The 13068-nt window shown below is 42.7% G+C and overlaps 1 protein-coding gene across 2 annotated transcripts in view; it reads left to right on the forward strand.

Annotated features, from left to right (window-relative positions):
• Window positions 1–12811, forward strand: part of TEX28 (testis expressed 28) — a 217181-nt gene extending 204370 nt beyond the window's left edge. For both annotated transcript variants that reach the window (XM_069643079.1, XM_069643080.1), the window contains exon 4: window positions 12027–12811. In XM_069643079.1, the coding sequence (XP_069499180.1) occupies window positions 12027–12401 (375 nt within the window). In that variant the 3' untranslated portion in view covers window positions 12402–12811. The remainder of the gene's footprint in view (window positions 1–12026) is intronic.
• Window positions 12812–13068: the final 257 nt, after the last annotated feature.

The following is a 13068-nucleotide window of genomic DNA, read 5'->3' on the forward strand; positions in this document are numbered from 1 at the left end:
ACCCTACAGCTGGTGTTGACCAATATACAGGTACCCAGACATGTTGTGTTTCATATTTATAATCCTGCACAACAACTGTCCAGGACTCTTCTACATCTCCTATGAGACCATAAGATACCCAAGGGGAATCTTCTGATATGGCTAAAGAAATTACAGCCATGGGACTTAGGCCGTGTCCTGTTTATGTACCCTTTATTATTTCTGTGTTTAAATTCGAAATAAATAATGCTGCGTATTCCACTAATGCACAGAGATGTTGAACTGTTTATGAATATAATGACGATATTAAGGATGGTGAACTACAGTTACTAGTAACTTTTCGTGTGTAACAGAAATTACCATTTCCTATATTCACCCTGTAACAGGTATTGCTATTTTGCACATCCCCATTTACAGAAGGTGTGATTGTCCATATTACCAGTAGAAGACATGCCCAGTCTCTAATTGGCCCACAAATATATTTGGCTGGTTCTTACATTCCTCCAATAACAGTTATTGACAGTTTCCTCAATACTCGTATTTCTAATTACTAGTTAGCACATCGTCACTAACAGACATTGCCAGTTTCCATTTTCCCTGTAACAGGTATGGCCTGGCTCCATTTCACTTTAGCAATGGGTCTGGCGCATGCCCACAATCTCCCAGGAAAAAATATCGCGTTTCCATGTGCTCAGTAATGTAACCTGCCATGTTGTGAGGTTAGATTTCACGCTGCCTCAGTAACAAGTATTGGCCGTAGTTTTATGCTCGGTTATGGGTATTTGCATATCTTCACAAAATTAACATGTTATTGTTACGCAGCATGCGTATCCTATCACAAATGTACAGATAGGTACTTGTACCCACCATGGTGCCTTATAAAGAGAGCCCCCTCCTGCAGGGGAGCTGGAGGTAGCCATGGAGTCTGGAGAACGCTGGTGCTAACCTGGAGTCATACTATGGGAATGTTACCAGCACTGCCTGCATTCGGCACATGGAAAATAATGCATTCACCTACATGCTTGCCAACAGCATGACAACCTTGATACCAAGACATTGCCTCCCTCTGGGTCTGCAGACAGTATAAATTGTATAAATGGAGACACAGAGGCCCTGGCCTTGCGTTTCAACACGCTCTGAGACTTTCACATATTCTTTTTTTCTATCTGCCCTTATCTGCTTTTCAAACTCACTTCATTGTTATTCTGCTTCTGTGGACTAGCCCTGAATTGTATTGGTTCCTGTCTGACATTTTGACCTTTGACCTTGCTTTTCTGTCTTCCTGGCTCGGTCACCCTGGTGTTTGGTTCCTGCTCTCTGCGGCCATCTTTTGCCTGTTGATCATGTCCACTGCTGCGGTAATGTGCCTGTGGACCTAGTCACCGGCTAGCCTGTGGAGCCAGTGTCTTACCAATCTCCCTTACCAGTTATCTGCACTATCCTTTCCTCGCGTTAATATTAGGGGTGACTGTAGTATGGGTCGCTAGTGCCTGTTTGTCCCTGTGTCTATGTCACAGAGATGATCAGACTGGGTCAATGTTTTGCCAGATCTGCAAAGGCGATATCACCAAGAACGGAATGTGTAACCCCTGTGGCAGAGCATGCCAAGAAGCAAAGGTATATGACATCAGCGCAAAGCACAGCTTGACTATGCTGCCTCCCACTCAATCTAGAGGATGAAATTGGTTAATTCGAGGGATTGTGCCTAGATGTGGCTGCATTAAACAGGCGTGTACTACCCTGCAAGATATTATGACCCACGATATGCTGGCTACTGTCACAGAAAACACTTTGGCCCATTCGAGTTCAGTGAAGCATGATGGTGACCACTGGAAGTTAACAGAATTCTACAATCATTGCAACATACCATTTCTGTTTCATCTGATGCGGTTTCTGAGCAACAAAGGCAAGATTAGGTATATCCTGAACAACGTTACTGGCATGTATGGGCATGTCAGGAAAAAGTCCATTGTTGGACAACTTTGCTTATTTGGAAAAAACATTCTTGGAGGTCCTCAAATCATTGAATCAAGCATCAAGTCCCAAAATCAGTTTGTGGACCTCAAGCAAGGTCATCCAGACTTGTTCTCCTGCATGAGTTTATTCAGTCAACTCGGGGAAGTTTCCCTTTGGCCTGAGATAGCCCAAAGTACAATATTCTGGTGGCATTTGGACGAGCTAGTACAGACCCACCTATGAGACACCTGAATTCTCTGATGAACCAAGTATTGCATATTGGACATCATCTGATGGAAAGCAGGAGTGGACAAATGCTGCCTCTCGGTCTTCCCTTGTGCCTGTCCAGTCACACACCCTTTCCAATATAGCGATATGCCCTTCAAGGGCCTTTGCCTGACACCAAAAGAAGGAAATGTTTGTAGTTTGTCTTGGCAGGTCACTATTTAGGCTCCTGCCCTCTCCATCTCTCCCAAGCCAGATGGAAATTGATGGGCGTGTTTTGAGGAAGCAAGAACACAGGAGGCCCACATGACAAGGCATGCCTTCCTACAGTCCTGGTCACAAAAGTCCAACCAATGCCACCTGCATTGCTTTTTGCTTTGGAATTGCAGCCACGCTGGTGTAGATGCATGGAAAAGTTAGGGAACATTGCCTTGCTGAAGTCTGTTGCTTTTGGGAACTATGTCAGTTTGTCCTATTTACAACAAAGTGACAAACCTCTGTTGACTGCCACATGGAAGCTGTTGATGGAACTCCATTGTCTTTTGGCCCTAGAGTGCAACAATCGATCCCAGGCTACTGTGCTTTTCCTGGCTCTCATATCACAGTCCCGCAGACACACTCAGCAAAAACAGCACACTCTGAGAGCACAGAGAGAAGCGAAAGAGAGAGAGTTCTCCTCCCTCTGACTGACCCCTTTTTAAAAGCTGTGTCTGAACTGCCCACAAATGTACACAAATGGTAGGAATAATACCTGCCTCACAGTGATGTCACATGCTAACCAAACCACCTCCCTTTGTTCAGAATGTTCCAGAAAGCACGTGATCAGCCTGCACGTTTGACTGTGATGCAGCAAGAAGGAAAACGGAAGCAAAAAGCTACATCTCAGCACTGGTACTTTGCTCTGAAATGAACAATGGAGCTACTTTGAAAAGCATAATTTTCCACCTCACTTAGCTGAAATCTTACTTGCAAATGCGGCTTCCATCCCTGACATTTATTCTCTTTTAAAATGAACTGGCTTGTCATCAATATCTTGCACCAATATTATGCCACAGGGCTATGGCCTGATCTGCCTTGAATATTACTAATGGGATACGTTAGAGTTTTGGGGTTATTAGTAGAATTAGTACATGTTCGTTTCATTCTTCATTGCACTAAATCCATATTACTGTGGTGTGGTATGTCATGATAACATCAGCTGTTATGCAGTACCAAATTCAAACCCCCCTGTTACCTTGTATGTTTCAAAGCACTCACAATAACGACTCAGACCAGATTCCACGCCGAGTCTCAAACTCGTGTCTCACACTCGTGTTGACAAGTGGGATCCTTTTATCATTTTTGTTGAAATTCAGAGCCTCAGATAAAATCGGGAGCCTTCCTTTCCTACAGGTGGCGGCAGAAAATGAACCTAAATGAGCAAGAGGCAAACATCAGGTGGTGGAAAGAGAGTATAAGGTAGTCTCATGAGAGTGCAGGACTAGTGAGAGTAGAGAGGAACATGTGGGAACATGCCTTCCAAATCAAGAGGTAAAAATCAAGCCTCAACCTGGGTGGTTTGAACGCGCAGTACGGAGGAGGAATGTGCGTGTGGCCAGGTGATGAAGAGAACCATTTTGAGTGGAGATTTGGAAACAAGCTGCAGAGGCAAGAGGTGAGTACACCAAGGAGGGGAATTGATAAGACCCCTGAAAGGAATTCTATGGAAGCTGGGGTTTTCCAGGTGTAGCTCCTATCCCCGGAAGCAAGACTACAAGACGGGCAGGGGGGGCATTACCGGTCCAGGTTACTGTATGGTATTTCACTCACACCGAGCCTCCTCATTGGCTATGAGGACTAAGCCACGCCTCCGCCAGGTACTAATACAGTGTATGGTGGAGACCCAATAATGCCTATTGATGCTGAAGGAGGGCCCGAAGCTGACTGTATTCCAACACCTACATGAGACAAGTAGGAGGGTGTGTCTTGCAATATAAAGCACTGGAGAGACTATGAGTGATGAGCATCATAACACCAAACTCATTATGAACTTTTGGAAAAGACGTTTTGGAAACTGACACCACAGAGAAGAGAAACCACATGGATACTTTGTTTGGAATTTTCAAGGGCTGGTGAACTACAAAATAAACCACCAAAGAACTAGCCATAGGGTGGGAATGTTTTTGTTTTATTTTTCCTCTGAAAATTCAGAGGGCAGGGGGCAACAATGACAGGCACCGACCTAGGGTGTTCATGGTTGGGATGTATCGAAGCCTGTCCGTTTTCTCGTGTTCATCAAATAACCGTGGGTCGTCTAGTCTCTTGAAACATGTACCTGGCATGACATGTACAGGTGTTAGAAATCAAATCTTTTGGGCCCAGTCCTGAATATCACGAGGATGTACGCATGAGGATACATGTGGACAGCAATCAGCATCTTCTTTTACTCAGAAAACCAATGTACTTGGGTCAGTCCCTTCTACTATGTGGCTAGGACTTCAGTCCCCACAACAGGAAAGCAGCAATGCCAGTTATAATCTCCCATCCCCTGAGTAGGAACCCTAAATCCAGAGCAGCCCCATGAACCCTCATGCCTCTCATTTGAGGCCCCATTTCAACCCACCATTAACATTGCAGCCATCATGAATCCGCAACAGCCTCATATGGACCCACCATACCCACTGACGTCCTGCTAAACTCCCCTGGCCATACTTACTAACAGCCCCACTGGACTCCTGTCCCAGCTATAAGACTCTCTGGCCCCACCCATCTGTATCACTGTATTTTTAAATATACCCACCGAGTTCGCCAGCCACCATTTTCACCCCCAGTTGCCACACTCAGAGCCATCCATATTTTGATAGTCTCACCATCACACTCCACTGTTCCACTTATAATTCACAGATGGGAATATAATAATGTCAGATATCAGTGACAAGTGAAAGCAATCTTGGTTGAATAGACTTTGGTAATGGAGACTTCTAAAGACAAAAATAATGTCTTTTATAACATTTTTGGGCCCTTGGCCCACCATAATGCATTGGCAAAAATCTACAAGCTCACAGATTCAGACCCTAACACCCCTGCTAAAATAACCAATCCAAAATTACTATACTAGGGTTCAAATTAAAGATGAGGAGGTAGAATGGAGGATTTGCCAAGATTACTTGAGAGGGCTCCTCACATTTCTTTGTCTTCTGTGCACGAGCAATCATAAAATCTTTTCGAACGGCAAAGCTGTCTGAATCATTCCCTCGGCATCTGTGATCCTTTCTAAAATATATGGGATGGCACATAGTTACAAATTAGAGCAAAATATCAATCTCCCTTTAATCTTAATGGAAGAGTTAAGCCAACTTGAAACCACAGGGAATAAAGGATCAGTATCAACTCCCTGCAGCCCTGATATCCAGCACTCCTTATGGAAGCGATTCAAAGAAAGTTCTTTCTTTGTAGAGGTATTCACCAATGCTTGTGGTTTCAGACATGTGCTACATTAAGACTCGACAATGGCCACTCATATTCACTTTCTTTGAATTGAGTTGCAGATATGTTAGAATTTGAAGGCAAGCTAACAATTTCTAAAATTTCTGTACATGTATTCCGCCCATCAATGAGTGTAGTTGCAGTTTACACAATGCAGTGTAGATTTTTGTGTATCCCAGAAATAAAACGTTTAAATTCTATCTGCATGTCCCTGTACATTATCTATAGTTCTGGGAGAGGAGGCATCAACAGAATGTAGTTTAACCTAGGCTCAGTGTTCACATGTATGCTATTCACCTTACCACAAAGGGGTCGTTTCTGAAGTGTTACTCTGTCTAGGTCAATTTTGAATTGTTTTAGCAGTTCTTTAAAACTGAGTTGTATCCTCTCAGAGGTTCATCAGATACCCACATGCCTGACATTTCATCCTTTTAGGGCAGCATGTGACTTCTTAGGCATCATAGAGATGTTTCTGGCATGTGGTTGATAGAGGTAGTATCTCAGGCTTAGTCTAATTAACCTTGTATACAGAGCTTTTAGAGAATGCCTCGCTTTTATACCTCAGAGGAGTTGATCTTCTTGGACATCCTTTTGGACCAATAGTAGGTCATCTGTATTGAGCCATAACTTCAAATTACCCGCACCATTACATATTCTTCTGATATTTCGTTAATGTTTTTGGCAGAATAAATAAGGGTTCTATCGTGAAGAATAGCAAAAGGACAGCGGTCATTTTGCCGATTCCTCACTAAAGCAGAATTGATTTCAAAATCATAATGTTAAAGAGTATACAAGCTGGATGTGCAAATTAGAGTAGGCTAGTTCATTTTAGGTGAAAGGCTTTTTTTTAGGGTCTATGCAAATCACTGATAAACGGTTATCTAATTGCCAGCCTTTCAACAGATTAAAGATGTGTTTCTTCATATTATCTGCAGCATAACTTGTCTCCGCAAATCTAGCCTAAGTGTCAAACTAATTCTTATGCATTCAACTTGAGATAACCTTCTCTAAACATTTTGCAAGAATCTTAGCCTTATCTTTATAGTCCATATTCATAAGACTGATTGGTATGCAGTTCTCACAGTCTGCTGCAATGTATTCAATTTGAGACCTGTGGCCTGATTCAGAGGTCTGTTTAAACATAGAAATGCATTGTTCCAAGCCAGAACAGCACATTTCTTAACTGCACCATATTCTGACAGGGAAAGAATGTGGTGCAGGGACATGAAAGCCTTGGCTTTTGCATGACCCTGATTTACAGCTTGACAACAGGTGTGGCAACCATGAAGAGTTTAGCACGTCAATAAAAGGAGTTAAAATACAACACCTCTCAGGTGCCGTTAAACTCCACGGCACACTCTTCCCCTTAATAAACATAGCATTTATTAGACTGTAGCACCACTTTTCTAGTTTAATGAAAGTTTAAGAAAATGTAGCAGATGTTTCCCCCACAATGGGAGATTTTAGCAGCTTTTGCTGCTGGAAAGTACGACATCTCCCCTCCAATACTTCCACCCACTTCCGAATGGTGCCGCTGGAAACTGGAGGTGAGAATGTCGTATTTCCACACGACTTTTATCACAAGCTCAGAATCAGCTCCCTAACATCAAGACATATCTTAAGGATGGAGATACAACATTGCCTTCCAAGGACTCCATCTTAGAAAGAAATGAGATCATGGAGTCTGGGAAGAGTTGGTAGAACTCCTTGGGTAGACCATCATTCCCAGAAGGATTTTTTATGTTTGAAAAAATAATACGTGGATGGATCTTGCATGCTTCTTCCAACAGGCACTAGAGTGCCATCAGATGGAAGGGGGATCTGGAAGATCTCTCATCAATGTCACCTTCAAAAGTATACTGCAATTCATGGAACCCCTAAATTCATTATTGTTCTCATCAGGACCAACAATGAAGTGCTCAACCTTGTCGCCTATGCTATGAGGGCTCTGTCTTTGTTCAACATTTGAGAGTGTGTTCTAATAGGGATTCACTCTTTTTGGATTGTTCAATGTAGTTGTGGAACATCCAAAAGAAAGTATTTTCCACCTTCTCAGACATGTTTGTTAAGTTGAAAGAACCCTTTGCAGCCTTGAACCCAGGGTAATTAAAATAGGAAAGTAGCTGTAAGAGCTGTGAACAAATGGTACCTAAAGGCTCTTCAAATCCTAGAGATATTTGAAAGAAGATTTGAGGGACCATAGCGGGAAACCAAACTACATAAACACCACAATGTATGCATGATTCATGGTAGCAACTATGAGCAGTCTAACAATTAAAGTTAAAAAATGTATTCAGAATTTAGAAGAAATGATAGAATGTCCAAGATGTTCAAAATATATCATGACCTAACCAACCCTAAACAAATAAACAATACTACTACGCCCTCCCGATGCCCGGAATTCAATCAGCAGCTCTCACACAGAAATACTGAAAAACAAAATATCATTTAATTCCCTAACCGCCCTATATTGAATCAAGACCTAACAGAGAAGGTTCTATAGATGTCATTCCTAGTTAGCCATCTGTATCCTGCGTAAAAGCCAGCATCAAATCCTTGACATCTGGCCTCCCTATATCTAAGTTTGATACCTAAAACCCTAAAGAAAGGTTCACCCTCCCATCCTTGCCTTGGCTCGGAAGCTTCACCCGCTTGTGGGTGAATCTCCAGGGGTAGAGCGCCATGTCACAGATAAAATGTAATTAAGCATGAAGCTTCTTTCTCTTGATTGGTTATTAAGGCCATTGGCAGGCCAAGAAACCTGGTTAAAATGATCTTTTTATCTGATATCTATCTGTGACGATTGCATATGGGATGGTCATTGATGTTCCCCCTCCCCAAGGCTGCAGCAGAGAATTGCAGAATATCAACCTAAGTGATTCTAATCGTTTTCTATGGGACACATATTAAGATTTTGTTCACTTTCTGATCCTGGAAAAGAAGCAGTAAGTTAGGGACTTCCTAGTGGAAGAAGACCAAGTATCAAAGCAGGTTATTAGAAATTAAGCAAACCTTGGTGAACTTAAGACAAGAGGCCTTACCCGTGGTTTAGCATCTGACGGGGGTTCGGGCTGTGGTTTACAGGACTGATACATGATGCCAACCAAAACATTTTTGATTGTCCCATTTTAAACAATTATTCTTTTGGAGCCCATGCAGATGGGGAGGTTCAGAGTGTGAATACTGAAATGGACACAGTTAGGTCAGTTGGTCTACAGTGGACACCATCTTTTCAGAGAGTGGCTTTGCATAGTCCTCCAAGGATCCTGCTCTAGCATAGGATTCAACAAATCATCAGAGACTACAACATCTCCAAAGTAGAGAAAATCTCAAGTAGAGGATTAGGTGAAAGTACCCACTCTGTAGCAGAAGGTAAGACCTCAAGGGCCCTCAAACCATATTATCTCTGGTGGGACAAGGAGTTATTCTAATTTTCATGGCTATAATGGGATAACTGCAGACGAATGCATGCTGCTGTATTCAAACATTCATGACGCCACAGCATTCAATTCTTATAATTTCCAAAAGACTCGGAAATCTTCTTACCCAATCACACTGTCTATACAGGATTTTGCCTCCCTGTTAGCGAAGAATGTAACAGATCTCCCAAAACGAAACATTCAGAAGTGTTTACTCCCGGTAAGTTCTAGTGATGAAGGAGATTTCTATGCACCCTAGACCAATCTGCGACTTTGGCTTTTTGAACAAATTCATCTAGAAGAAGTTTAGAAGGCTTACCCTATAGCAGTTCACGCCTACTATTCATTGCCTAGTCTACATTGCCTTCTACACAACCTCCCGTTTTCTAAGTTGTCTAGAAGGCTAGCTGTGTCTGATGCATGATGTGAAAGTGCCTGCAGCACACTTTGAGAAAGAGCCCACCTTGTGAACCTAAACTCAGGATTACAAGGGGATGTGGTAGCATTCCTTACGCAAAAAAAAACAAAGATGCCATTAAAGCAACTGCACAATAGATTGTGGTTTCTGTAAATTGGATTTGGCTGAACATGATGCTAAATATGCTTTTTGCCCATATAAAGGCATCATTTTAGTTTTGGCTTCGAGTTGAGCATTTGATGACATTGTACAATATGCTATTGGCTTGGTGGTAATGTCTAGACCAAATAAGAAAATGAGGGACCTCTTTTTATGTGTTGTCCTTCCATCTGCAAAAATCTAGGGCACCCAGCTGTTAAAAAATTAGGTTGTCTTAAGAAGCGTCTATAGATCTCAAAAACACTATCTTAATTCGATAAGGAATACAAAACGCGTTTAGTGCAGTACTCAGGAATGCTAAAATACATGCCACAAGGAGAGGGAATCCATCATTGTCCTGGCGTAATTTAAAAAAGGAACATTCAAAGCCGTAGTGTACAGTAGAATAAAAAGAAAGTCCTGTGCTGTATTTTTTCAAAGCTTGTTTGTATCTTGTGACAATCAGTGGTCAACGCGTTTAAGGATGCGCCATGTGCTTCCTCAAAGCCAAGTGAGTTATTTGACCGTGAGGAAGTGCCTAGTAGCATGAAATGCTTTGTCCAGAGATACCTGTCCCGTTACTGACACAGTGATCCACAGCAGAATTGTGCATCTTTCCTTAGTACTCAGTCACGTATGTAGCACATTTGAGTTGGAATCATCTGATTGCAAAATAAAGAACATGGCTGCAGTCAACCAACAAATACATGGTTGCCATTAAACCACATGCACAGTTGCCAGGGTCATACATACATAACAGGAATGGAATGAACAACTAAATATCCCAAACAGAAATGTCCTTACTTAAGGTGATATATAGATCGTGAATATATCCTTAGTCTAAAATATGTCTTGACTCACTGACTTGTGAATGATTCGCCAATGTGCTATTTATTTATGAAACCTCTAGAGCAAGAGCAGTTCTGTTTATTCATTACCAAATAAAAACCTTGATGGCACACATACAACCATTCTATTGAAACATCCAATTCATTGCAGTGGTTACATTCATTGCAGTTTCAATTAAAAGATATTGGGCCTCATTACACGGTAGGCAGAGAACCATGGCGCTATTAGCGCCATGGTTCATGCCGGTAAAATACCGGCACCGCCTTGGTTGAAAGGGGAATTACCGCCCCATTCCAAGGTTGGCGGGGCGGTAATTCCCCCTTCCACAATTGCCCTTCCCCATTCCCATTTTTGCCCCATAGGGCTCTATGGGAATGGGGAAGGCGCTAATTACGGTACCGCAAATTGCGGTACCGTAATTAGCTCCACTGGTCCCTTTGCGGGTTGGTTTTTAACGCCTGCAAAAAGCAGGCGTTAAATCCCCCAACCCGCAAAGAGACCTCGTACTAAGGCGGTAAGGATTTACCGGTAACAGTAAAATACCGGTATCGGTAAACCCTTACCGCCTACCGTGTAATGAGGCCCATTGATTTTAAGACGTTTCGTTATTGATTACCGGTAAGTCACTCTTCTAGTGGGTACTATTTTCTGAAATTGTGGGGAACAAATACTAGATAAACAATTACTTCATTCAAGACTAAATTACATGTTATGCAGTACAAATGCTTATGAAAGCATATGTGACCCATTATGAAACACACCATGGTATGTGTATCATAATATGTTCAGGACATGCATAGGCCTCATTAAGAGTTCGGTGGGGCATTGACATTTTGGCGGATTGTAACCCCTCCATTTTAATGCCAAAAATTGGCGGATTTACCAAAGACAGAATTACCATCTGTGGTAAATCCACCAGATCCCCAATTGCGTTATATGGACTAAAGAAATGGGGATTAATACCACCATGAATCTGTTTTATGCAGTAAAGTACATGTGACACATTATGAAAGCCATTGATGGAAGGTATGATCATATATTTAAGGACATGTGACCACATTACGAATTTTGCCATGCAATACAATGTTGGTGCGTATTTCATTACCTCCACTTCTTTTAGGTGGTAATGGAAATACTGCAGTTTTTTCCGGACTGCAACATTTCAATCTGGACCTTAAAGTGCAGGGTTTCCCTCTAGCAAGATGCTGGAGGGAAACCCTCCACTTCAATGGCAAAAAAAGCACATTTACCACAGGCGGATTTACCGCCAGCAGTAAATCCGCCACATCCCCAATTGAGTTATAGGGACCCCAAAGGTGGGGATTAATTCCACTCTACTGCCACTTGCAATTCGGCAGTAAATCTGCCAGACCAAGTGGTGGGTAACAGGAACCAAGATGGGCAGTATTTCCACGGAAACACCACAGGAATAATAGCAAAGTCAGGGCCTTGTATGGGCAAAGGTATAATGCATGTGAGGGGTGGGCGCTTGCTATATTTTTCACTTGTCAGCAAGAGATCTCTTAGGGATGGAATCCTCTTTTTACTATGCTTTCCCTTCACTTTCTCTTTACCAGGAGGTGATGGAATCCTTCCAGGCTCGCATCCTCCAACTGGAGAGCCAGCATTTGACCAGCCAGCAGGATGCTGTTGAGACCACCACCAGCCTGCTGCTCTACGGCAGAGTTATGAACCTCCTGCTCGCTGTCATCACCATCCTCCTGGTCTTCCTTTCTGCTGTGCACGCTTGCGCCTTCCCACTGATCAAAACTCGTCGACGCACTTTGGCAACCATAATGGGGCTAGTCACCTGGGTTGTGGTGTGGCAGCACAGAAACAGTGTGACCTTATGTGTGCCAAATTCCTGGCTTTATTCGAAGCTGCACTCCACATTCTGGAGAATCCTGTTTGTACACTGCCCCTTTGAGAACGAGGAGGAGCTGGGAAGTTGAGAGCTATGGGAGCAGGGCCATCATCACAGCCCTCCTGTCCACCCAAACCCAATACTGTTTCTTGGACTTGAACAACAGCACGTAGCTGGTCCTCCTGGCAGGACAGGAATAGAATTCTTTGAGATGTTGGCAAATACTAGATTTCTTCTTACTTGACCGCTTCTTAGCCCTGTATTTTTGCTTTCTGCAGTCAAGAAATTCCAACTGGACCTTTAACTCTTCTCTTATTAAAGAACATGTTTGCCCGAGTTTCAAGGGGAGCCAACACACTATGCATATACTCTTGGGGGTTATCATGTTTCAGTTGTGAAAGTATCATCCCATTCATTGAAATAATTCATATGCTTGTCATATCTCTCATCCTATAAATGCACCCCTTTGGCAAAGGGGAAGGCTACAATGTTCCCATTCTCAGAAGTGTAGGGTGCCAGTTCTCTGTTATCGGGGAGTGGGAAAAAAACCTTATAAAGTTTCAGGACACTGCCATAGAATGTTGTTCAGTACGGAGCAGAGTCAGACTCAGAGCAAATACAAAAAGGTGGGTGATTCTAGTGAAATGCAGCTGCTTTCATTTTGCCCTGAGTTTACCCACTTTATTTCCTAGTTCTGGTGTTCTGGTTTTGTTCTGCTTTTTTTCAAGCTGTTTCTGTTCATTTGCAACTTTGTT

The sequence above is a fragment of the Ambystoma mexicanum genome, chromosome 2p, assembly GCF_040938575.1.
Source record: "Ambystoma mexicanum isolate Mex_15411 chromosome 2p, UKY_AmexF1_1, whole genome shotgun sequence".
In the NCBI taxonomy this organism is placed as follows: Eukaryota; Metazoa; Chordata; class Amphibia; order Caudata; family Ambystomatidae; genus Ambystoma; species Ambystoma mexicanum.